The 23,113-nt window shown below is 41.7% G+C and overlaps 2 protein-coding genes across 2 annotated transcripts in view; both read right to left on the minus strand.

Annotated features, from left to right (window-relative positions):
• Window positions 1-1,003: 1,003 nt before the first annotated feature.
• BNIP1 (BCL2 interacting protein 1) lies at window positions 1,004-10,465 on the minus strand. Its single transcript, XM_084636527.1, has 6 exons — window positions 10,348-10,465; window positions 9,292-9,384; window positions 8,437-8,528; window positions 6,134-6,235; window positions 5,230-5,348; window positions 1,004-2,612 (listed from the first exon to the last, which is right to left on the minus strand). Exons 1-6 carry the CDS (start codon window positions 10,429-10,431, stop codon window positions 2,416-2,418), a joined length of 687 nt encoding a protein of 228 aa, XP_084492653.1. The 5' UTR covers window positions 10,432-10,465; the 3' UTR covers window positions 1,004-2,415.
• Window positions 10,466-18,998: 8,533 nt separating this feature from the next.
• The window catches only part of CREBRF (CREB3 regulatory factor), a 31,146-nt gene continuing 27,031 nt past the window's right edge, over window positions 18,999-23,113 (minus strand). The window contains exons 7-10 of the mRNA XM_084635675.1: window positions 20,503-20,692; window positions 19,933-20,006; window positions 19,516-19,638; window positions 18,999-19,285 (exon numbers count right to left, since the gene is read on the minus strand). Coding sequence (XP_084491801.1) covers window positions 19,170-19,285; window positions 19,516-19,638; window positions 19,933-20,006; window positions 20,503-20,692 — 503 coding nt within the window. The 3' untranslated portion in view covers window positions 18,999-19,169. The remainder of the gene's footprint in view (window positions 19,286-19,515; window positions 19,639-19,932; window positions 20,007-20,502; window positions 20,693-23,113) is intronic.

Genomic DNA, 23,113 nt, shown 5'->3' on the forward strand with positions numbered 1-23,113 from the left:
AAAGCAGCCTTATGGTACTTTTAACTATTTACTGTATAAAAAAAATACATCTAATTGTGATGAAAATGAAGAATTTTCTCCTTTATTCAGGAATGGAACATTCTTACCATCACTTTGTTCTAAATTTTGGGTTCCCTAGGATGCAGTTATAGTTGGGAAGCTTCAAGTCAACTACCCCAGTAAGGAATAATATAAAATACCATACACTAGATAGATGGATGGTGTATAAATGCCTGGATAAGAGACAGAAGGGATCTGACTGGATGAAAAACAGTTCATGATTCCCCTCTTAAGAAAGGCTCATTATATGTGCACGCACTACTGCCCTCTGCTGGATGTAACAGGAGAGCTGCTGGCATAGTTATCACTTCTTTTTCTCCCTATGAAGGACTGGCAACAGCTCTTTCAACTCATCACCTAGAGGCCTCTATTTTCGGAGCTGCTGATGAAAGATTATAGCTCCTATACCCTGTTGGCAGTACCTGCTCACCATGGCAACTGTGTATAGGCATTGGCTTAAATCATAATAATATACTTTGGTCCACCCTCATTACATCCTACTTCTTAACAAACTCAAACCCATGTCGACAGATGGCAAAAAGGGGGAATTATGCCACCTGATAAGATCTAATAAGGGAATTTTACAAGACAGGACCACCTTGAGGAGTTAGTGCCACTTCCTCTTTCCCAAATGGAACCTAACCTTTAAAGGGATGTCTAGCCAAAAATCTGGTATCCTCTAAAATACTGAAATGTAACTGGAAGTATCATCTGGATTCTATTTAGAAGGGCCTTGTTTTTTATTTAACTTAACTTCTAAACAACTGATTTTTTTTTATAATAGCCACCAGTTTTAGACACCCCCGCACAAACCCAGCATTTCAGGTGTTCCTACTGGTGCTAAGGCAGCAGTTAAATATTTTTCCTAGAGCTACACAGACATCAGTTGAAGGTTCAGCTCACAGTTCTTTCGGTATAAGAAGGTGCTACACAGAGTACTGCATATTGATAATGGTGCTGTTAAACCAAACAAACACGTTTATTGTTATTTCATTCAAAACACAGGGGAGGGGAAGGCAACTCAAGTTTGCCAATCAAAAAAGGTCAAACTATAGGAGGAAGGAAGAAACATTTGAAAATGTACAAGTTGCCAGCACTCTGAAGATGTAAATATTAAGAGGAAATATATAAAGGGAAACTAAGACAAAAGACTACAGAAAAATTTCCTTGACAATGTGCTTTTAATAAAATATTGCACCAGTAAGAAGAGCTATAATAGAGACTTGTTTTTGCTTTGGTCTTTTGATCAATACAAAATTCTTTTTCAAATTTCAAGAGATGTAATGATGACCAAAGATCTACTCCAAGCGATCTCTAGGGTTCATGTTAAGAAATGTATAATTTTTTGCTATGGTTTTTCTAAGTTCTTTTTGTATCCCCAACTGAAATCCCTTTTCTGTAACTTCACAGTACTCCTTAGGAATTGATCATATGAAATACATTCCTATGCCTCTTACACTAACAGTATGGCAGGAATTCTCTATCCAGCAGTGAGGAAATGTCAGCATCACAAAGCTGTGCTGAATCAAGGCAAATGGGCCTTTCTACTCAAATATCAACTGGAGTCCTCCAAGTGCAGACCTGAAAGGAAGCCACAGAATATATCTGAACTACATTCTCAAAGAAACACAGTAACTTTGGCCTCAAGAAGGCACAAGATGTATTTCCCATATTATAAGACTACATTTGGAACTCGCCTTGTGAAAAGGTGGCATGACAGTTTTCATTCTAAAGCTACTTATTTAATTTCATTCCTGCAGCAGCCATCTTTGTAAGTCAAAGGCAGATTCAGTTTTAAAGTAAGACAGACCTTGTATATACAATTCGGTTCCTTCAATACAGGTGTAATTCCTCCGTTTAAATAAGACTCAATTTACGCAGACACTATAAATAGTTGATTAAAGGAATGTATCTAAGTTTGGGTTTTTTTATTTGCTTCCATCCTCTTTTCTCTCCTCACATTCCTCATCATCTTACATGCAGCTGATAAGGCACCTCCTGATCAGACTGTTAAGTAACAGGTCATTTCATGCTGAGATGGGAGAAGGGTTGAAAATTAAGACTAGCACCTGCCATGATCACCAACTGCTTCTCTGTTTCCCCAAGCCAGCAGAGACAAGGGTGTTACTTCTGTCCACCTCATTCTTTCTGCTCCGGCCCCTATCTGTGCGAGCAAGCTTGCTTGATATCTTAGCCAGGTATTGTACTCCATTTATACCATATAAAGACCTGTCTGCTCTAACCCTCTTTCAGCTAGAACAGTGCTGGAAACCAGTTACACCGACCCTTATTATTATTACCCCATCTCTCTTTCTGGTCTTTCATAATATTTGGTGGTCCATGTGCTTTGGAATTTTACAAAAATGGAAAGAGTCTCTTTTTCAGGATGTAGAGCACAGTGGCCAAAAATAAGGCCAGGGCGAGAAAAATGAGCAGCTTATCCGTCAGTTCTCTGCGGTTGTACTTTGTAATGAGCTTTCGTCCCAACTGTATTGTCCCCGACATGGACTTAAATTCCTCATTCGCATCCAGGATGGTTCGTGAAGAATTGGCTGAAATGAGAAAGTGTAAAGTTTCAGCTGAGTGTGCTTCAAAGCATCTTACAATGGAAACATGCATAAAGGAAACTACATATAGTTTCACCCCCACGGGTTAGTCTGACTAGCGGTAACATCAATGCAGATCATGTTCCTGCAGAATCTTTCACCACACAGGAGCCCTAATATGCCTTGGAAAAAAACACAAAGCAAAAGAAACTAGGAGGGCTGGATGGTTTGCAGATCTGGTAACAGGATGCAGGACCATTCATGCTTAGATTACTGGATCATCAAATCTAGTTCAGGTCACTTGTGAACAGAAGTCATTGCCTTTTGAGATCTGTGTGAAACAAGTTTGGTGGATTCAGCTCCATTCTTACTAGAGAGAAACTGCCATCACAACTGGCACCATTACTGGCAACTTCAGTGTAGGCCAGCATCTGAGTATGGTCATGGAAACCGAAGTGCTCTCTCACCACTAGAAGTGTCCCTCTGAGCCAGGACAGTAATTCGATGAAAGTCAGGAAGAGTGATGAAGCAGTCAGGGCCTCAACAGATCCCTTAATGGTTCACTTCCAAACATTTTAACATTTGGCTTTCTTTTTTAAAAATGTACAATTTCTCTGTAAAAATTCTAATCTTAGGGTGAGGGTATTAGCTGGACTCCATTGAACAAAGAGTTTGTTTGAGAATACAACAAAATAATGACATGGCATACAGGGGCTTTTTAGTTTGTGTTTTTGCAAAACAATTCTCTCTTCATATTACTAAATAATGAAAAGCAGAAGCCCGAGTCTCCATTTTCTTGCACAATCCACATCCTGTAGCTGAGAAAATGCAGCTGAATTTGTACAGAGCTAAATGAATAAAGAAAGGTCAAACTTCAAATGTGCTGTTCACTCATATGAGCATGCAATATCTTATGAAAGAAATATTATCATAATCCATCATATCACAAACTCTGATGTCCCATCCTTAAAGAAAGGTCCTTTATCCAAGTGGCAAAGGGAAAATAGTTGTTGTTTCCCATGGTTAGTGACAAAGCATGGCTTCCTTGCTCCACAATCAAATACTGGAAAAAGGACTGTTATTTTTTAGATGTTAAAATTCTAACTACAGACTCAAAATCCACAGCTGGTTTTCTCACAGCAGACAATCTTTGATAGCTCCTCCCATGACAAACTGTAAGCACTATTTAGCCAGAAAATGGGTGACAGAGTGACTGCCAAATCTGTCTTATTTAAAAGGAAAAGAAACATACTTTTTCTGTGTGCAGGAACTGTGCACAGCTGCCATCTCCAGATGGGGGTAGACAGTGAGGGAGAGAAAGTTGCATTATCTAACCTATCCTTTAAATCCCACTCTCTTTCTTTCTCTCTCCAAGCACAGCAAATATAAGAGGCCCAGCTGGCACACATCCGACTTCTAAATGGTTCATGAATCACCAATTTTGACAGCCCACTTGATTTATTGTTCTAGGATCTAAAGGAAAGAGCTGGCCAAGTCCTGGGTTCCTAGTCCTAGATGCATTACTGACACAGCATGTGACCTTGGGTACAAATCACTTGATCTCGTCCTGCCTTAGTCAACCCAGCTGGAGGGCTGGGTAAAAGCAATCTTCTTGTATCCATGTTAAACTTCCTTCTATGTGTGGGTATGTCTCTCTATTTATACAGACACACCCACACATCATATTTTTGTATTTCTTTGATATGACACCATGTATGCTAGGAAAACAGTATAAAATAATGGCAAACAAACTGTCCCTGACATTGTTGCTTTGCCATCAAATTTGCTGTGGAATGTCAGTGATCTCATATCACAGAAAAGATTTTACACAGAACCAAGAGTCTCCAATCAGCTTCTTCCTCTTTCTTCTTTTTCTTAGACGATTTTACAAAACTCGCCACCAGTCAGGAGGATGGTCTGAAATATAACTCCAAGCCACAGCCAGTTGTTATTCTCTGTTTTGTGTGAAAATGTTAGTTCTGATGACAGGTACTGACTGAAAGTCCTGCAACAGAAGTCGTCTAAGTATCTGCAAAATAAGTTCATCATGAGCAGCGCAGTGCAAGTTTCCACTGCACCCTGCCAATTTTCCTCACTCTATCCTGGAAGAGTCACCTCTAGGAATAGAGCATCATTCTCCTTTAAAACAGGTCTGAACCCAGGTCTCCAGAGGCAAAAGACTAGTGCAATAATCCTATACATAAGAACAGTCATACTGGGTCAGACCAAATGTCCATCTAGCCCAGTATCCTGTCTTCCAACAGTGGCCAATGCCTGTTGCTTAAGAGGGAATGAACAGAACAGGCAATCATCAACTCATCCATCCCGTTGTCCACTCCGAGCTTCTGGCAATCAGAGGCTAGGGACACCCAGAGCATGGAATCGCATCCCTGACCACCCTGGCTAACAGCCATTGATAGACCTATCCTCCACAAACTTATCTAATTCTTTTTTGAACTCTGTGATAGTTTTGGCCTTCATAACATCCCCTGGCAATGAGTTCCACAGACTGACTGTGTGTTGTGTGAAGAAGTACTTCCTTTTGGTTGTTTTAAACCTGCTGCCTATTAATTTCAATCAAATTTTTATAATCCATAACCAAAGACTTGGGTTGCATCTGTACCTAGCGTATGCATGGTCTCCTCACTCTGCTGGACCTGCTGAGACATCATTCTGCTAATGCCCATCAGGTTCTCTGTAATTTTACTTGCATTCTCTGCCAGGCTTTCCTTTGTGGTTTTTCTGAAGGAAGAAAGGAAAAATAAAATGGCAAGGAATAAAATCACATCTCTGGGGTGTTCGATGCTTGCTGCTTCTGATAGTAATAGGGTGTTTAGAGCTGGAATTTGGCACCAACCATAGTCGCCTTCAGATGTACAAAGCACATAAACACATTATTTTAATGTGCTCATTCAAATGAGGTAGTTGATTTGAATGTGCACCCAAAATCCTCACTAAAGCCCAAAGTCACTGAATTTTAGAGCAGCAGCCCCTGAGACAGTTACTAGGCAGTGGCTGAGAGAAGGGGTCCCAGTGTCATCAGATGCTGATCCACAAATATACTATTTCATGACACAATATGGAAACAGTGATTAAAGCCACTGCTTTGTTACCTTTTATACCCAGTTTGATGTTCCTCGCCGATTAAATAAGACAAGTGTTTAATTCACAAATTATATAAAACAATCCAATTCTTGGTGTGAAATAATATCAGGCAGATTTGTAACTTGTACTTTATGTCTATGATACACTTGATGTAAACCACACAAACTTTGGAGCAGTCTTAACAGTTTCCCCCTTCCTAACAAAAGTGGGAGAATGTACAGTTTAACTGAATATTACAAATCAACCACACCTTTATTTACACAGAAGGTAATAGGTGTCAATAAAAGGACCCACTTTCTAAATGGAACCATGTAGTTTACAGTACGTACACACACACACAATGTATTACTATTTCTTTTTAGAATAACTGGATACAGCATCTATTGTTTAAATTCTCTAATTACAAAGGAAAGATTTAGTACCTTTGTCTTAATGGGTCTCCTCTTTGCAGCAGTTCATCTTTCTCAGAGTTGTCTATAGCAATTTTGCAAGCTAGATTTGCCTTTCTCCAAGCTGTCTGATTGCTGAAATCACAAGTGTACAATGTTTTAGAATGATGGCGACAGTTCGCAAAGCTAGAAAGATTTTCAGGTGCCAGCCAGATACAAGGCAGTTGGGCACAAATAAATACCACACCCCAACAACATCCCACCTGCTTACCAGTAACAATCAACATGTAAAATATATTATGTGAACTACTTCTACATAAAAGCAATGAGCAGTCGTTGTGGCACCTTAGAGACTAACAAATTTATTTGGGCATAAGCTTTCGTGGGCTAGAACCCAATTCATCAGATGCATGAAGTAGGTTCTAGCCCACGAAAGCTGATGCCCAAATAAATTTGTCAGTCTCTAAGGTGCCACAAGGACTCCTCGTTGTTTTTGCTGATACAGACTAACACGGCTACCACTCTGAAACCTACTTCTACATCATGCTAAGAGTAGAAATATCCCATTCCCTCATACATTTCTCCTCTTCTGTATGTTTAGAGAGCAAGGCAAGGAAGATTATCGTGCAAGCTGTTGAAAATCTAATTACATTCCATCCCTGTTCTGAGTGTCGTCAAGAATAACTATTCAAACAATTCTATTTGACAGAAAGGTAATATATATATATAAAAAACACAACTCGGAGATTAGAACAAGAGACTGTGCTTCAGGAGATCTGAACTCTATTTTTGACTCTATCATTGATTTACTCGGTGACCTTGTGCAAGTCACTTCCCCTAGGTGTGGTTTTCAAACTTTTTTTCTGGCACCCCAGTTGAAGAAAATTGTTGATTCCCGCGACCCAACAGAGCTGGGGATGAGAGGTTTGAGGTGTGGGAGGGGGCTCTGGGCAGGGGTTTGGGGTGTGGGAGGGGGTCAGGGCTCTGGGCTGGGGGTGCCGGGTCTGGGATGGGGCTGTGGATGAGGGGTGGGGCTCAGGGTTGGGGTGCGGGTTTATCTCTGGTGGCTCCCGGTCAGTGGCGCAGCCAGGGTGCAGAGGCAGGCTTCCCACCTGTCCAGGCACCGCAGACTGTGCTGCACTCTGGAAGCGGCAGGTCATAGAATCATAGAATATCAGGGTTGGAAGGGACCCCAGAAGGTCATCTAGTCCAACCCCCTGCTCGAAGCAGGACCAATTCCCAGTTAAATCATCCCAGCCAGGGCTTTGTCAAGCCTGACCTTAAAAACCTCTAAGGAAGGAGATTCTGCCACCTCCCTAGGTAACGCATTCCAGTGTTTCACCACCCTCTTAGTGAAAAAGTTTTTCCTAATATCCAATCTAAACCTCCCCCACTGCAACTTGAGACCATTACTCCTCGTTCTGTCATCTGCTACCATTGAGAACAGTCTAGAGCCATCCTCTCTGGAACCCCCTTTCAGGTAGTTGAAAGCAGCTATCAAATCCCCCCTCATTCTTCTCTTCTGCAGGCTAAACAATCCCAGCTCCCTCAGCCTCTCCTCATAAATCATGTGTTCTAGACCCCTAATCGTTTTTGTTGCCCTTCGCTGGACTCTCTCCAATTTATCCACATCCTTCTTGTAGTGTGGGGCCCAAAACTGGACACAGTACTCCAGATGAGGCCTCACCAATGTCGAATAGAGGGGAACGATCATGTCCCTCGATCTGCTTGCTATGCCCCTACTTATACATCCCAAAATGCCATTGGCCTTCTTGGCAACAAGGGCACACTGCTGACTCATATCCAGCTTCTCGTCCACTGTCACCCCTAGGTCCTTTTCCGCAGAACTGCTGCCTAGCCATTCGGTCCCTAGTCTGTAGCGGTGCATTGGATTCTGTCCGTACAGGTCCAGCTCCTAAGCAGAGGTGTGCAAGCAGTTCCTGCCCAATGGGAGTGCGGAGCTAGTGCTCGGCATGGGGGCAGTGCACGGAGCCCCGTGGCCTCCTGCCTCGGAGCCGGACCTGCTGCTGGCCGCTTCTGGGGCGCAGCGTGGTGTCAGAAGAGGTAGGGACTAGCCTGTCTTAGCAGGGCAGCACCACTGACGGGACTTTCAATGGCCCAGTCAGCAGTGCTGACCAGAGCTGCCACGACCCAATACCTTACATTCCATGACCCAGTACTGGGTCACGACCCACAGTTTGAAAACCACTGACCTAGGTGACCCCATCTGTAATATGAGGGTAATGAAGCTCACCCACTTTTGTAAAGTGCTTTGAGATCCTAAGTGTGTACGATTAAATGAAGAGTCCGTACATACTGTCACCATCTTTACCTACCTGAGCATTTGTTTTTTATGGTTCTCTACTTCTTGGAGTAAAGCTTGTTTCTCTGATTCTTTATCTCGTTCCTTAGCCATCTGCTCAAGCTCCTTCAATATAAAAGCAGACATACTAAAATCTGAGCATAAGCTGCCACCATCTACAATCATTACTTTTTTCTCCACCAGAGAGGATAACTAACTTGATACTGCTGATACCCTTGGTTTGGATCTAGATTAGTTTAGAATGACTCGTCATGTGCATCCTAACCAGTTGGCTCTTGAACGACCCCAATAACAAGACAAGAGTCAACATACTTTCACATCAGCCAGAGAACACAGAGCAATAAGTAGACTGGCAGGTTAACTTCACTACTGCTTTTCAGCAGACTATTGGCAACAATGGAAGTGACAAGAATCATGCCAATTTTCCTCTTCTGATTTTAGAGAAAGCTATGAGTATCAGCCCATTTGGAAGGTTACCACTGTAACTAGTGTTTAGGAATTTAATTTTTCCTTTAAAAGTAAATTTAATTTCTGCAGAACTTGTCATCTTAGACTCCATCAATTGCGAAGGAAGGTATACTTGCAAGACACATATTTGTGGGATGAGACCCCAGAATTAACGATTTTTACTTATTATGCTCAATACATAAACAATTAGAAATTCTCAATATTACGGTTTATAAATGGCTCCAAGATACTAGTACTGCAGTGTCACCCTGATACATTTTAACCTTCATTCTACCTAACACACAGGCAAATAAAACTTCTGTTTCTCTAGAAAACCCAGGCAAACCCTATTACGAAGCACCATTAACACCGTTACTGTTACCTGCCAGCATCTCATTTTTGTCGTTATGTTATGCCTCACCTGTATTCTGAGACGTAAATGTTGAAACTTTTCCTTTACTCTGGCATTTAATTCTGTAAGCACACTTAAGGGCCCTTGACAATCACTGATATCCTAAAAGAAATAACAGACAGGTTAGAAGCCATTGATGGGTAATGTAATTTAATTTGCTTATTAATTTATTTAATTAATTTTTGAGAAGGGTGTCTGCTGAATGGCATACAGGCAGAAACGTAGGACTTTTCAATTTGTGGGGAATGTGAAGATGAAGAAGGGGATTCCTCTTTGGGGTTGATGTGAACATTATCAGTATTATGGTTTGGTTTGGTTTTTCACCAGGGACACAGGGCCCATTGCACTAGGCACTGCACAAACACACAGGCAGTGGTTTTGAAATGCTCTATTAACCTTTTAGTGGGGCAGAACTGGCACAGTTTGGGAAAATCAGTTAGCCTGGGCACATCTGAGGACCAGGCACCAGAGAATTAAACTAACATTTCTACTTCCCTTCCACATAAGACCTGCAGGCTCCTAAATGCCAGCTCTCCAAAGCCTCCAAGGGACATGACCATGGCAGAGAGGTTCACAGAGACATGCGCTCATGTATCTGTTTGCAAAGACCCTAGGTGGTGGGCGGGGAAGGATCAAGTCCTTGGGAGAGGTGTCTGGACTGGGAAGAGGTCAGGGCACTGCGCCAACTCCCCAGAGGCGACACACCCGCCCTGGATGTGGCAGGAGGGCAGCGGGCTGAGCTCAGCTGCCAGCGGTGAGCCATCCACCTACTGGGAGGGGTGTGGTGGGAGGGCGGGGCGCGGAGCGAACTCCCCAGCGGTGACCCCCCCGGCTGGGGCGGGAGGGCCGGGCGCTGGGCCCAGCTGCCCCCGGGTGACCCCCCCCCCCACACACAGACCGACCCATCTGCCCCGGGGTGGGGGCGCGGTGGCGGGAGAGTAGGGAGCCGGACTGGGCAGGGGCCAGGGGGCGCTGGCCCCTCTTCAGGAAGGTGCCGGGCGGGGTGGAGGGGTTGGTGTCTGAAGGGGCGCAGGAAATGGGCCCGGGGGCTGCGGATGACGGTACCTGCACCGCCGCTTTAATCTCCAAGTCGAATTTGACAATCTCCTGGTTACAGACCCTCACGGGCACGTCCCCGGCCGCCGCCATCTTGCGAACTACGGGGAGGTAGAGGGATCAAAATCAAAACGCAACCCCCGCCCTCTAGTGGCCGCGCCCTGTCGGCCCAGGGCATGGGAAGCGAATACAGAGCCTCCTTCCCTGGTCCCAGGGCGGGACCTGCCTGTGACCGCTGCCCCAAGGTTGTGGGCGGCAGGAGCAGGGCCCAGGGGGCGGTGCCACTTTGTGTCCAGACACTGAAGTTTCAAAATCTTGATATTGCCACTTCCAGGCCAGTCATGAGTCAGATGCCGCCCCCCCCCACAAAAAAAAAAGAGTCAGGGGCTTGGCTTCAAAAACAGGCACTTAAAAAAAGGAAAAAAAAGGTAGGTTCTTGCTTGCGTATTTATACCTGTCTCTGAAAACTTCCACTACGTGCCTCTGACCAAGTGGGTATCGACCCCCACAAGCTTATGCTCCTGGACGTCTGTTAGTCTACAAGGTGCCACAGGACTTTATGCCGCTTTGTTCTTTTTCTGTGACTTTAAGTTCAAGCTTTTTTTTCCTCAACAAGCATGAGCACTTGAACCAGACTTGTTTTTTAAATTAAAGCGAGCATGCTCACGCAGCCTGCCGCTGCCAGCAACTGAAGAACAACAACTGATTGCAAGACTCATGATAAAGCTCCAGCATTGTGGCAGGGATTTTTCTACATTAGTCCTTCAGAAGGGCTAACACAATCTTGTGAATCATTAAGAAAGGGCTAGACACAGTGATGAGCTGCCAAAATCTTAACCGGTTCCCTCCTCACTCCACAAGGGGGTTGTTGCCCACTCCCGCCCCCTGGGGACTTCTGCCCCATCCAATCCCCCGCATTCCTTGATGCCCTCCTCCCGTCCCCTGACTGCCCCCAGAACTGGGCAGGAGGGGCTCGTGGGCCACCATAGTGGGTACCCATCCCACTCCACCCCATCCCTAAGAGCCAGAGTGACCTGCTAGGGAGTCCCAGCGGTGCTTACCTGGGGCAGCTCCCAGGAAGCATCTGGCAGGTCCCTCTAGCACCTTGGGGCAGAGGAGCGTAGCTAGGGGGAGAGCAGGGGGAGCAGCCACTCCCCCCACTGATCACATCAAAAGTGGCGCCTTAGGCGCCGACTCTGAGGATGCTCTGGGGCTAGAGCACTCATGGGGAAAATTTGGTGGGTACAGAGCACCCACCAGCAGCTCTCCGCCCAGCCCCAGCTCACCTCCGCTCCGCCACTTCCCCTGAGAGCGCTGCCCCACTCTGCTTCTCTGCCCCCTCCCCCGGCTTCCTGTGAATCAGCTGTTCGTCCCCCTCGCCTTCCCACAAATCAGCTGTTCGCGCGGGAAGCTGGGGCAGGCTGAGAAGCAGGCGGCGGCTTTGCCCTCAGGCCCAGGGAGGCAGAGGTGAGCTGGGGCGGGGGGCGGGGAGCGGTTCCCCTGTGCCCCCCTCCCCGGGTTACCTGCTGAAGCATGGGCGGCCCTCCTCATGCCCCCCTGCCCCTGCTTGCCTCCACCTCCCTGGGCCTGAGCGCGAAGCTGCCGCCTGCTTCTCAGCCTGCCCCAGCTTCCCACGCGAACAGCTGATTTGTGGGAAGGCGAGGGGGACGGGGGGGGATACAGAGAAGTAGAGCGGGGCGGTGCGTTCAGGGGAGGAGGCGGAGCGGAGGTGAGGGGAGCTGGGGCCAGGCACAGGGCAGGGCGGGGTGCTCTGCACCCATCAAATTTTCCCCGTGCATGCTCCGCCCGGAGCACCCACAGACAGTCAGCACCTAAGGCGCCACTTTTGGCTGGTTGTTAAATTTTAGAAGCCCTTTTAGAGGGGCTTCTAAATTTAACAACCAGTTTGTGCGAACCAGTGCGAACCGGCTCTAGCTCACCACTGGATAGACAATAAAACAGAAAATATCATCTTGCCTCTATGTAAATCCATGGTAAGCCCACATCTTGAATACTATGCGCAGATGTGGTCGTCTCATCTCAAAAAAGATATATTGGAATTGGAAAAGGTTCAGACAAGCAACGAAAATGATTAGGGGTATGGAATGGCTGTTACACACTCTCCACCTGAGAATACAAAAAGAGAAGAGTGTGTTGATGCAGGATCCTACTTTTTCACCACCTCATCCTAGCATGCACAAAGGGGTTCCTCCCAGCCTCAAGTGTGCAGTTTGCTAAACATACCTTGAAAGGGCAGCAGAGACCAAAGTCCACAGAGACCATATCATAGTTGTTTTGTGGCTTTTGTAAAATAACCTGGTGGTCTCAGTCTAGGTTTTACTGGAGAACTGTCCACATCACTCAAGCACCTTTTCAGCAAGTTGCTGTTACTATGCCGAGGACTGAATGGGGATAGAGATTAAATTATCCTCATATCTAGTAATCATCTCTCTAAAAGGAATATTGAAGCATGATACTGGGGCAATGGGAGAAGCTTACCCTGTTTATGATTGTGCTGTCCCTATTCTATTGGGGGGGGGGGCGCAAAAGGGAGAAAGAGGAGAAAAGGAGATAGCTCAGTGGGTTGAGCATTGGCCTGTTAAACCCAGGGTTTTGAGTTCAATCCTTGAGGGGGCCATTTATGAATCGGGGCAAAAATTGGGGATTGGTCCTGCTTTGAGCAGGGGGTTGGACTAGATGACCTCCTGAGGTCCCTTCCAACTCTGATATTTTAAGAGGGCTTCAAGTTTCCTGTAATGTCAGTACAACATTCTACAGGGGAAACCCCAGTAATTTTACCTGAGAACTATAGAAGCAACACCTCCGCTGATGCACTGCAGGAGAGAGAACACACCAAATGGGAAGCACAAAAATTTGAGAACTGTTTTTTCTCCACAATTTTTTATTTTAAATTACAAAGGATGTTGCATACATTGATGAGTTTGTATCTGAATAGAAGTGCTAGGGCTCCAGGGTGACAGAGTAAACAAAAATCAATATTTTAATTGTGCCTCTTTAAAAAGAAAACTGCACAACTATTAACCAACATTAAACATTGCAACTCTTAACAGATCATGCTTTTAACAAGGTAAAATTATTTTCTGACAGAGACACAAGACTTTTAGTAAGTTTTTCTGAGCTCCAGTTGGAAACTGACTACAGAATATTGAGGACAGCATTACAAACATGACCCCAAGCATAAGCAGAGCAGGTTGCCACGTTTTGTTAAAAATTATTTTAATTTTTGCCATTCAGTCAGTTCACTATATCCACCATGTGCCATCAGCCTTAGAGTTCATTTTTAGCCACAATTACTGAGCTACAAGACATCTTTTAGACAGATGAAGTATTCTAAAAAGGGTAGGGGAAAAGGGTGGTTCAAATCGACAGAAATGCAGTTAGTAGAATATAGTGTTCTAAGAAAGGTTCAAAAAGCAGCTACATTTATACCACTACATTTTTTTGGTTTTTAACGTCATGAAGAGAAAGGAAAAAAGGAAGTATTGGGATAGAAGATGCATTTGTAATTACAAAGTCCAAGTCAAGAGAATCCTACTCTAACCATTCTACACACCCAAGTTTGGCTTATGCAAGTATCTAACTCTCCAGTATTCCTAACCCATTTAATCTTTAAATGCTGATACAGTACAACAGTATACAGTATATTGCTTGCTTAAAATAAAGAGTTTTGGATTTTTGTCCAGATTAAAAAATAAAATTGAGATTTGTCTTAAATGGATCTGGCTTTATTTTTGGCTCCATTGCTCAATAGAAAGAAAGACAGTTAATAAATGCATAATCAGCATTTGCCTTTGTGGAAGTTAATGAATGTCTAAGAGGCTGAGGGGTATAAATTCAGCACACGCACCTGGTCATGCTATATCCATTAAAAATCATGGCCTATTGTAAAATGTAAATCAAACATCATTAGCAAGGTACCTTTCAGTTTTTGGATGCGGTGAAAAAAATATACTCTAGAGTGCCACTTCTGCAATGCGGACATTGACATATCTCCAATGTAAACTGGGATATTAAAAAAAAGTGGTGTTTTCTCAACATGGTAATGCCCTTTATATGGTTACAACAAGAATCAGCCGCTTCAGCAGTAACTATTTGAAATGTATTTTGCATGATCCCTAGGGTAAACAAAATGAACTGCAGCTCTGTGAATAAGCCAAGGTTTCATCTGGTAGCATACTGAACTAGTGGTATCCAACTGAAACCTTTAACTTTAAAATAAAAAAATCATGATTAGACACATTCTTGAAATTCAGGTCCCAAGGCCAAATAAAGATACTAACATTCATATTACATAATAGGCTATGCCTCAACACCATTTCAGGAAGACTGCTACGCAAGTTTGAGGAACAAAATTATATTTTCTATTTCTGCTGAAGGCAACTGGAAAGTAGATATTTTTAAAAAACTAAGATTTTTCACCTATCTATATGTTTTAAAAATATTTATGGAAGATAAAAGCACATCCATTCTTGACATTTGTGAATAAATTAACAGTTTTATTAAATGAAGGCGAACATCAGATAATGGTATAGATTTTAAAAATGAAATCCAAACTGGCAGAATTGTATTTCAGAAATATGTCTGGTCCTTTTTAGATTACTTAAAAGGCCCACCATGCGTTTTATAAAGGAAGAATTTTGCTTTTTACTGCTATTTTTTTAATCTGGAAAAAAGAGCTTACTAAACTTCAAGCTGATGAACTGAGTACACCTGGACCCGATTCTCACATCAATGTATATCACAGATGTCAGTGTTGTTATTTTTGATTTATACTGCTATGAGAGGAGAATCAAGCACATCCACATCTAACTGGAGACTTAAGAGAGAGACCCCCAAAAAATAAGTCAGAAAACTTTTTTGATAAACTCATGAAAGTCAGAGAAAGCATTAGCTGAAGGGATGTAGTGGAAAATATTTTTTATTTTATTTGTTTAGCCCTAGCACCCCCATCTCCCAAGGCCATTCAAAATTGGTCTTCCATACAAACACAAAGTGACTATTAAGAGAATTTGAAATCAGGTTCATTTGAAGTTCCTTCATGATACTTTTATCATAGTTCTGATTTTGCTTTCAGAAGGGTCAAAGGATTTAACAGGTTCAGGGGAATGAAAAATAAAAACGTTTAGTTCTAAATGTACAAGTAAGGCACAATATAAAGCCACATCATAATCTGGCATGAAGGAAATAGGAACGGACAAGAATCATACATGGTACAGTAGAACACGCAGTCCATCATACTGATTCAAAAAGTGTGGCACCCAAATTCAGGCTGACAAGATCTTAACAAGAGCAGTTTGACAGCATGCTTTAATATGGAAACAAATTCTAGAGAATCCAGTGTATCAGAAAAAAGGATGAGCTTTTAGTTTTTATTAAATAAAAATGTATAATTGGTTTTGGATGACAGAATTAAAGTGAATATTCACAATGCCTACACTCAAAAATATTCAAGGACTTCATTAAGCTCCACATACCATGTATGAATGCTGAAAGCCTTTAGAGAACTATTCTCTAAAGATCATCCAAAAATGCATGCCACAATTTCCAAAAAACAGAACATGTACATTTGTATTTTTACCCTTATAAGATTTGTTTGTGATAAGAATACACTAAACATATATATTTTAATGACACTAGAGGAAGCAGATTGTTACTGGCATTAAAGTACAACCATTTCTAGACGGTTTAAATGCCACAGAGTCCCCTGGTTAAAATGTAAAGCTGCACAGCTTGCCTATGTCATCTTTATGATAAAGTTAAACCAGCAAAGGTCTTAACTTTACTCTACATTTTACTGCCAGGTTTTATTTAGATCAAGTATCGCTGCAGCATTCTGACCAGCCCAGAGTTAGCAGCAAATGGCAGGAATCATATAAAAACGCAATTTTTTTCTTCTTCTTTTTAAACAAAGTGCTTTTCTAAGATATACATACTTATATAAATAGGTACAAAATAAAGTGTCAACATTAAAAAGCTCAACTATTTAAAAGCTTTTAACTATTTAACTTAAAATAATACATAGAAAACACTGAAATGCAAGGGTACAGAATCCACTAAAGAGATTCAAAGTCTTTTTTGAAATGCTAGACCAAAATCATATTCTGGTTTTCAGACAAAATAAAAAGCTATAAAGCGATGTTAGCTCAGTATTCCTGAGCAGCTAGAAAAGGGCATTTTTCTACCTTATCGTCAGTTTAATTTGTCATGGAAATCCTACCTAATCGCAAAACTACTGTCATCGTATTTTGAAATACTGCCTTGCCTATACAGTTCTGATATAGGGTTTGCACCTTTTTAGCATTGTGAATGTTTAAACACCAGAAAGGACTAACATTATTTCAAATCTCAGTATAGCCATGACTTTAAATTTACACGACAGACATTCTTTGTCAAGATTTCAATGGCCAAATGCATCTCTGGTGTAACTCTTGGCATTGGTAGAATTACAACAGGGATGCATCTGACCCATTATGTTCTGTTCTGAAGCTACAAACCTGTGCTGCTTCTCCTCCCGCCACATGAAAAAAAGCAAACAAAACAACCTACCCCACACACACAAAAACCCACCCCCAAAAAACCCCAAACCAACAAGACAGTCCCCTGCTCAGGTTTTGCAAATCCTTTAAGCGAATTGTCTACATTTTGACTAGATAGTCCTGGGTACTTTTTCACAAGTCTTGAAGGAAAAAAACTCTGTGATACAGTCCAGTAGTGGTATTTTGGCTTCCCTCCACCCTTTTAAGTTTTTCAAAATATCAAGGTGTAGAATAAGTTGTGGACACACTACAAGCATGTAGCAGGATTGCCATTTTCATCTTCCACTCTTTAGTTTACTACTTTTGATTCAGACCGTCTTACACTAAAAGTTTAGGTATAAAAATAATCCCCTACCTATACATAAAAGGAGTCACAGTACAAACAAACTTAGCCAAACTACATAAAAGGAGAGAGATTTCCCCAAAGGGAGTGGAAAGAAAACCTTCATGGACTTTTTTTTTTTGCATTTTTCCAGCAGCTACATTTTAAAGTATTTGGTATTTCTATTCTCAGTAGACAGTGTTTTGTCATTATCTTTAAATAAAAAGGAAAGGGAAGAAAAAGGGGTCCATGAAACCAGAGAATGATCTTGCCTTGACATAAAGGACTTTCTCGTCAAGAGATAAAGCTTTTCATTTGTACTCTAAACACTAACAAAGCAAACTCTTATGAGCAGAGGAGCAAATAAGAACTAATGTGTGTTAGTATTTCCCAATCACAGAAACTACTGAATTAAGAATAAGTCACATATAAGTTTGAAGAAGCTAGTTTTGAAATTTCTGTACAAAAATATAAAAGAAAACTATAAATTTTGTTTTTGTTTTAAGCCTGTGCTGATCCTTTGAAACATCACATGCATAATAATACATCAACTGGAAAAGTGGCAACTAAGGAATTAGATTTGTAGCTCTTTTTCCTCTTTACATATATACATATTACAATAAAAATAATTTTATTTTGGTTGTTTGGTGGAAGTATCCTACAACAAGCTAAATAATTTTTTTAAATTCTCAAAGTTGAAAACTATTTTTCCAATAGCTTACTAAAATCCACATATATTAAACATTTCCTACAGCAAATGCAGAGAAAAAAAAAGATTGAGACTTTGAGATGGTCATCAACTTATCTACTATGGAAGCGAACTAGAACAGCAAAATAATATTATGTATGAATGCTCCTTCTGTAGATAATTGGACCCAAACAAAAAAAAAAAATTCACAGTTCAGTAAGATCCCTAACCCTGACCTTTAATTTTTTTTTCTTTTTTGTTTTTTTGTTTTTTTACATTCAGTACAGTATCATGTAAGCTGTGCAAAACTTTACTTAGACTGGCAGTTTGCCATATCAGTTGCATTTGTCTTTGGTACAAAAATAAACAATCGCATTAATGTGCAAGTATTTGTTTTCTTCCGGCCAAGTACCGAAATTGAATTTTCTAGAGCCATCTTTTATACAATACATAGACTCTGTGGCATATATCTACATTTTCAACATATTCTTATATACATTCAAAAATTTGTAAGAGCTGGAACAAATACATGAAACCCCATAATCTTACCATCTATACATCTTGTGTTTTCCTCAGGGTTTTCATCGTACAAAAACTTTACTATCTTATATTTATAGCTCTCCCCCAAAATACAAGGCACAAAGAATATACTTTTTTTCCTCCTCTTACTTTCACAGACATTTAAATACAATATTAAGCTCAGAAAATTAAAGTCTTATATGGCACACTAGCTCTAATGCCGTGTGCACTATGTACAAGTTAATGGGTGCAAAGAAAGCTTACTGGTTTTATTTTTTAGAAGAAAAAAAAGCAGTAATTCTAAAAAAACCCACTAAACTTTGACAGTTTACAAAAGAATGCTTCCTCTTAAATTTTTATTTTACTCAGAGCATAAACCTGCCACAATGTTCGGCATTTTGCTAAAATTTTCACAAGCACAAAACGTGTTTTTGCTTCTAAAGCAAATTATATGATCTGGTCCTAGGTTTAAAAACACCTAATCTCTGTATTTGTGCCTGAAGCAGCTTTAATACTATGTAATACTGGTTTATGCTCCAAAAATGCTAATTAAGCATTTTATATCGTGCGCTTACTTATCCTATTACATTGTTGTTTAAAAAAAAAAAAAAAAAAAACAGCTATGGAACCTAATTTTAAATGTTTACATAATGCTAAACTGACATGCAGACCAGAATGAAATTTACAGTGGAGTACTTAACACAGGTAGAGCTCTGACCAATGAAATTAGGTGAAATGATGTCTGTTAAACTTTTGACGTTGGTATTCGCAGCCCTACAAGGCCACCAGTGGGGTCTCCTTCTGCAGTTTTCTCTAAAACTTGGTTCACAAATTCTGATGTTTGACCAGCTACAGGTAGTCCTGGAAAGGAAAGTTAGGGATGTACTTTAAGATCTTTTATTCCCACATATGTGCATATTTGAATGAATACAAAACACTCAGAAGTCCTGCTGTTGGTCAGTAACCAAGCAGAACGGCTAAAGCTCGGTGATAATTGGGCAGCTGCTCCTATAGAAATATTAGGCTGAAGGGACTCAACACTTGTTATATATCAGTTTTCGAGTATGTGGTTGATTAAGTTGATTCCTTACCAAGAGTATCTTTAATAAGTACATCAAGCTTCTGTTCCATGTTGGGTCCTCTGTCATCTTTAGGACTCTGCACTCGATTAACAATTTCTTGTTTGATAGAGTTGATCACAAACAACAAATTATCTACAGAAAAAGACAACACTGGATCACACAGTAATCTCTCTTGGGCAGGAACTGTGTTTCCCTATGTTTATGTACTGCACTTTATGGCAATGGGTCCTAAAATAGCACAACACAAATAACTAATCAAAAGCAAATCAAGTTATCTTTACGCACTACTTACAAGTTAAATACCAACACCCTTTTCTGCATAAAAAATTGTCCAAAGTAGGACTCTGGTGACGTGAAAATACAAAACATACAACTGTTTGTAGTAAGACAAAGGAAAAACTGTGTAAGTGAAAAAAAGTTAATTACCATATTCTGTGTTGAGACCCCATAGCTTCACTTTATTGGCTTCATACTGGGCTTTCTTCTTTAGTCTGCAAGCCCTGTAAAGGAGAGAGAGTCAATATACCTCTAATCACTATAGAACATTCATTATCGTTAACTTCCATCCGTGCTGCTAGAGATTGTGGCTTATTATCTGCTCCCACATCGTCTTTACAACCACTGCTTGTATTTGGTATCACTCATACACACAAAGAAATGCAATATGGCAGCAGTGCCTGTAGAATCTCAGATTCCTGTTTGTTAACTTAACAGGGTGGCTTTCAGGGTCTGTGCCAAAATCTATCAGCGAGGCCTGCTTCCAATGGGAAGAAAGTACAATCTAGTTTGCATTTTTCAATGTGAATCAGATGCCCTGGTTGTTTGGGGGATTTTTTTTTTTTTTGATTAAAGCAATACTAACCTTACAATGCTTGTCAAGGATGATGCAGCCTCTCTCTAAGTAAGAAATTCAAAGAGGTCTCATTTGTAAAGCACATGTCTAGAATAATCCCAAATAGGATTAATTCACACAGGTAAAAGCCATTTAAAGTTTACCTGGAAGCTAGTTTGTTCTTTTCTTTTCTTGACCTCGGTCTGGCAGTTAAGGGAAGTTCACTGACTGGTGTCAGGTCACTAATCACCTTATTCAGTTTCCTTAGTTCATTGCCAATCTGGAGAAGTTTTTTGGGGTTAGGAGTCAGGTCTTCCACATCAGTCCTCCGTGACTTCTTTACTGCATATTTTCCTATTTGAATACACAGACAACAGGGTTGAGGGGTGTTAGAATACAGAGATATACATCTGAAAAACATTCTTAAACTGCATCTGGGGAGTAGGTTGGGCTTATTTTTTCAACACTGGAGACCTGGGTGCAACCTGTCAGTTCCTGTGACCTTTTGCAATGTAAAACAGGACCACCACACAATTTGGCACTATTGACGATCCATCCAGAACCAGAAAAGCATAACTGATTGGTTACGACTGAGATGCATGAGCAGCGATGGGTGGGATTCAGGATGCTCCCTGAACTGTGGATGCTACAAGTCAGGGATGAGGCAAAACAGCAAGATTTCATAACACCTTCCCACTGTAGCTCATTCCATTAATCTCACTTGCATGATCATCAAATTCACACCAAGAAATAAAACAATCCGTTACTCTGTTATCTTCTTTTCTTCATGAAGTGAGAGTAAAGGGTTGGTATCACAATAAAAGACCAGTGGTTGATCTAAGCCAGTGGTTCTCAAACTTTTTTACTGGTGACCCCTTTCACATAGCAAGCCTCTGAGTGCGACCCCCCCCCTATAAATTAAAAACAAGTTTTAATATATTTAACACCATTATAAATGCTGGAGGCAAAACAGGGTTTGGGGTGGAGGCTGACAGCTCACGACCCCCCATGTAATAGCCTTGTGATCCCCTGAGGGATCCCGACCCTCTGTTTGAGAGCCCCTGATCTAAGCATAACCAATGTACAGACTAGCCAAATCCTTGTGGATATCTTTGAGGAAGATCTCTTTATTGATACTAATGAGTATTAAAAACTTATGCAATTCACATATCTCCTGTGTTTCTCTTAGTCAGTTTGGTTTTACTAAGGATAAGTGCATGAAAAAATCAGGATCTTTATTCCTTAGGAGTATCTGTTTCTGCTGCACATTTCCCTTCTGAAGATTATTTAAAACAGGAAAGATACTATTTTACTTAAAACAACAAAGATACTGGCAAACACTTTCCCCATAGACATTTCCCAGCTGAACTGATAACTAAAATGGCTTGCCATGAGGCACCAGCTGGCCTTTCACATACATTACCATCCAAAAGTTGCAGAATTTAACAAAGTGCTCAATTCTACAAGCCTTCTGCATACAGAATTGATTGAGTTAAAGGGCAGTTCTATGTACAGAGGTCTTGCAAAACAACCCTCCAAATCATGCCTCTGAAGAAAGTATTGAAGACTTTCTGATAAAAGTGAACAGAAGTGCAAATCCCAATCTGGAATATACCGTATATACTCAATCATAAAACGGTTCATTTATAAACTGACCCCTCCCCCACAAGATGGATAAGTAAAAACGGAAAAAAATTTTAAGACCCATTCATAAGCCGACCCTATAATTCTGGGGTCGGCAAACTTTGGCTCCCAGGCCATCAGGATAAGCCGTTGGCGGGCTGAGATGGTTTCTTTACCTCAAGCGTCCTCATGCACAGAGGTAAACCGAAGTAAACAAAGTGTCCCGGCACATTAGCTGCTTACCCTGACAGGCCGGGACAGCAACTGGTGGGGAAAATTTTTGGGGGGTGGGGGGGAAGAAGCTCAGGGTCAGGGGAGTAATCCCTATGATCACCCCTCACATGACCCTACCCCTAGCCCGGGACCCCCACACTCTCCCCATTCCATCCCTTCCCACCTTATCTGGCGAGGGCTGAGGAGGAGGTCTCTGGCCTGGCTAGAGCTGCTCCGGCAGGCTAGGCAGCGTGGCCGCAGCCTGCTTCAACGGGCCAGACCGGGCAGCATGGCCACAGCCTGCTCTGGTGGGTGGGGCCGAGCGGTGTGGCTGAAGCCTGCCAGCCCCAGAGCTGTAGCTGCTTTGGAAGCTGGAGGGAGAGCAGTGTGGCGAGAAGTGGAGAGGTTCTGGCCCTGCTGCATCCCTTCTGACTCTACTGCCTCTCCTTGCTCCCTCTGTTGCAGGGAGGGGCCGTGTCCCACCTCTCCTTCTCTATACCCGTTCATAAGCCGACCCCCTTCTCTGATGTTTCCCTTTTTTACGAAAAAAATTGGCTTATGAACGAGTATATACACGGTATAGATAATTATATTTGTTAGTGATAAAGAGATCACATATTGCACATTTAAATAAACAGAAATGAATTAACTGAATTCAAAAAATTTCCATCCCAAACAGAACAGCAAGTAACATTACTTTTTATAAACAAAGGCTTTGAAAACTATCAGTATTAAAAATGACAGAGGAAGTTTTCAATTTGAGTAGCGCAAGAGGATGTTAACAATACAATTAAGGAAGTTTGTTTAGTTCATTAATGTCCAAGTCCCTTCAGAATTATGACCAGGTGGGGAACTGCCTACCAGCAGAGGGCACAAGACAGAAGAACAAACTCTGTTCTCAAAACTGTTTGTCCTTGACAGCATCAATAATGTCCAAAA

The sequence above is a fragment of the Lepidochelys olivacea genome, assembly GCF_965140295.1.
Source record: "Lepidochelys olivacea isolate rLepOli2 genome assembly, chromosome: 8".
Taxonomy (NCBI): domain Eukaryota; kingdom Metazoa; phylum Chordata; order Testudines; family Cheloniidae; genus Lepidochelys; species Lepidochelys olivacea.

Bases quoted from the DNA above. Each gene is read 5' to 3' on its own strand.
- BNIP1 (XM_084636527.1), bottom strand. From the start codon at position 10,431: ATGGCGGCGGCCGGGGACGTGCCCGTGAGGGTCTGTAACCAGGAGATT. The intron at 9,385-10,347 runs GTACCGTCATCC...TATTTCTTTTAG, and splicing joins AGATTAAAGCGGCGGTGCAG to GATATCAGTGATTGTCAAGG. The intron at 6,236-8,436 runs GTAGGTAAAGAT...TTGTGATTTCAG, and splicing joins CATAAAAAACAAATGCTCAG to CAATCAGACAGCTTGGAGAA.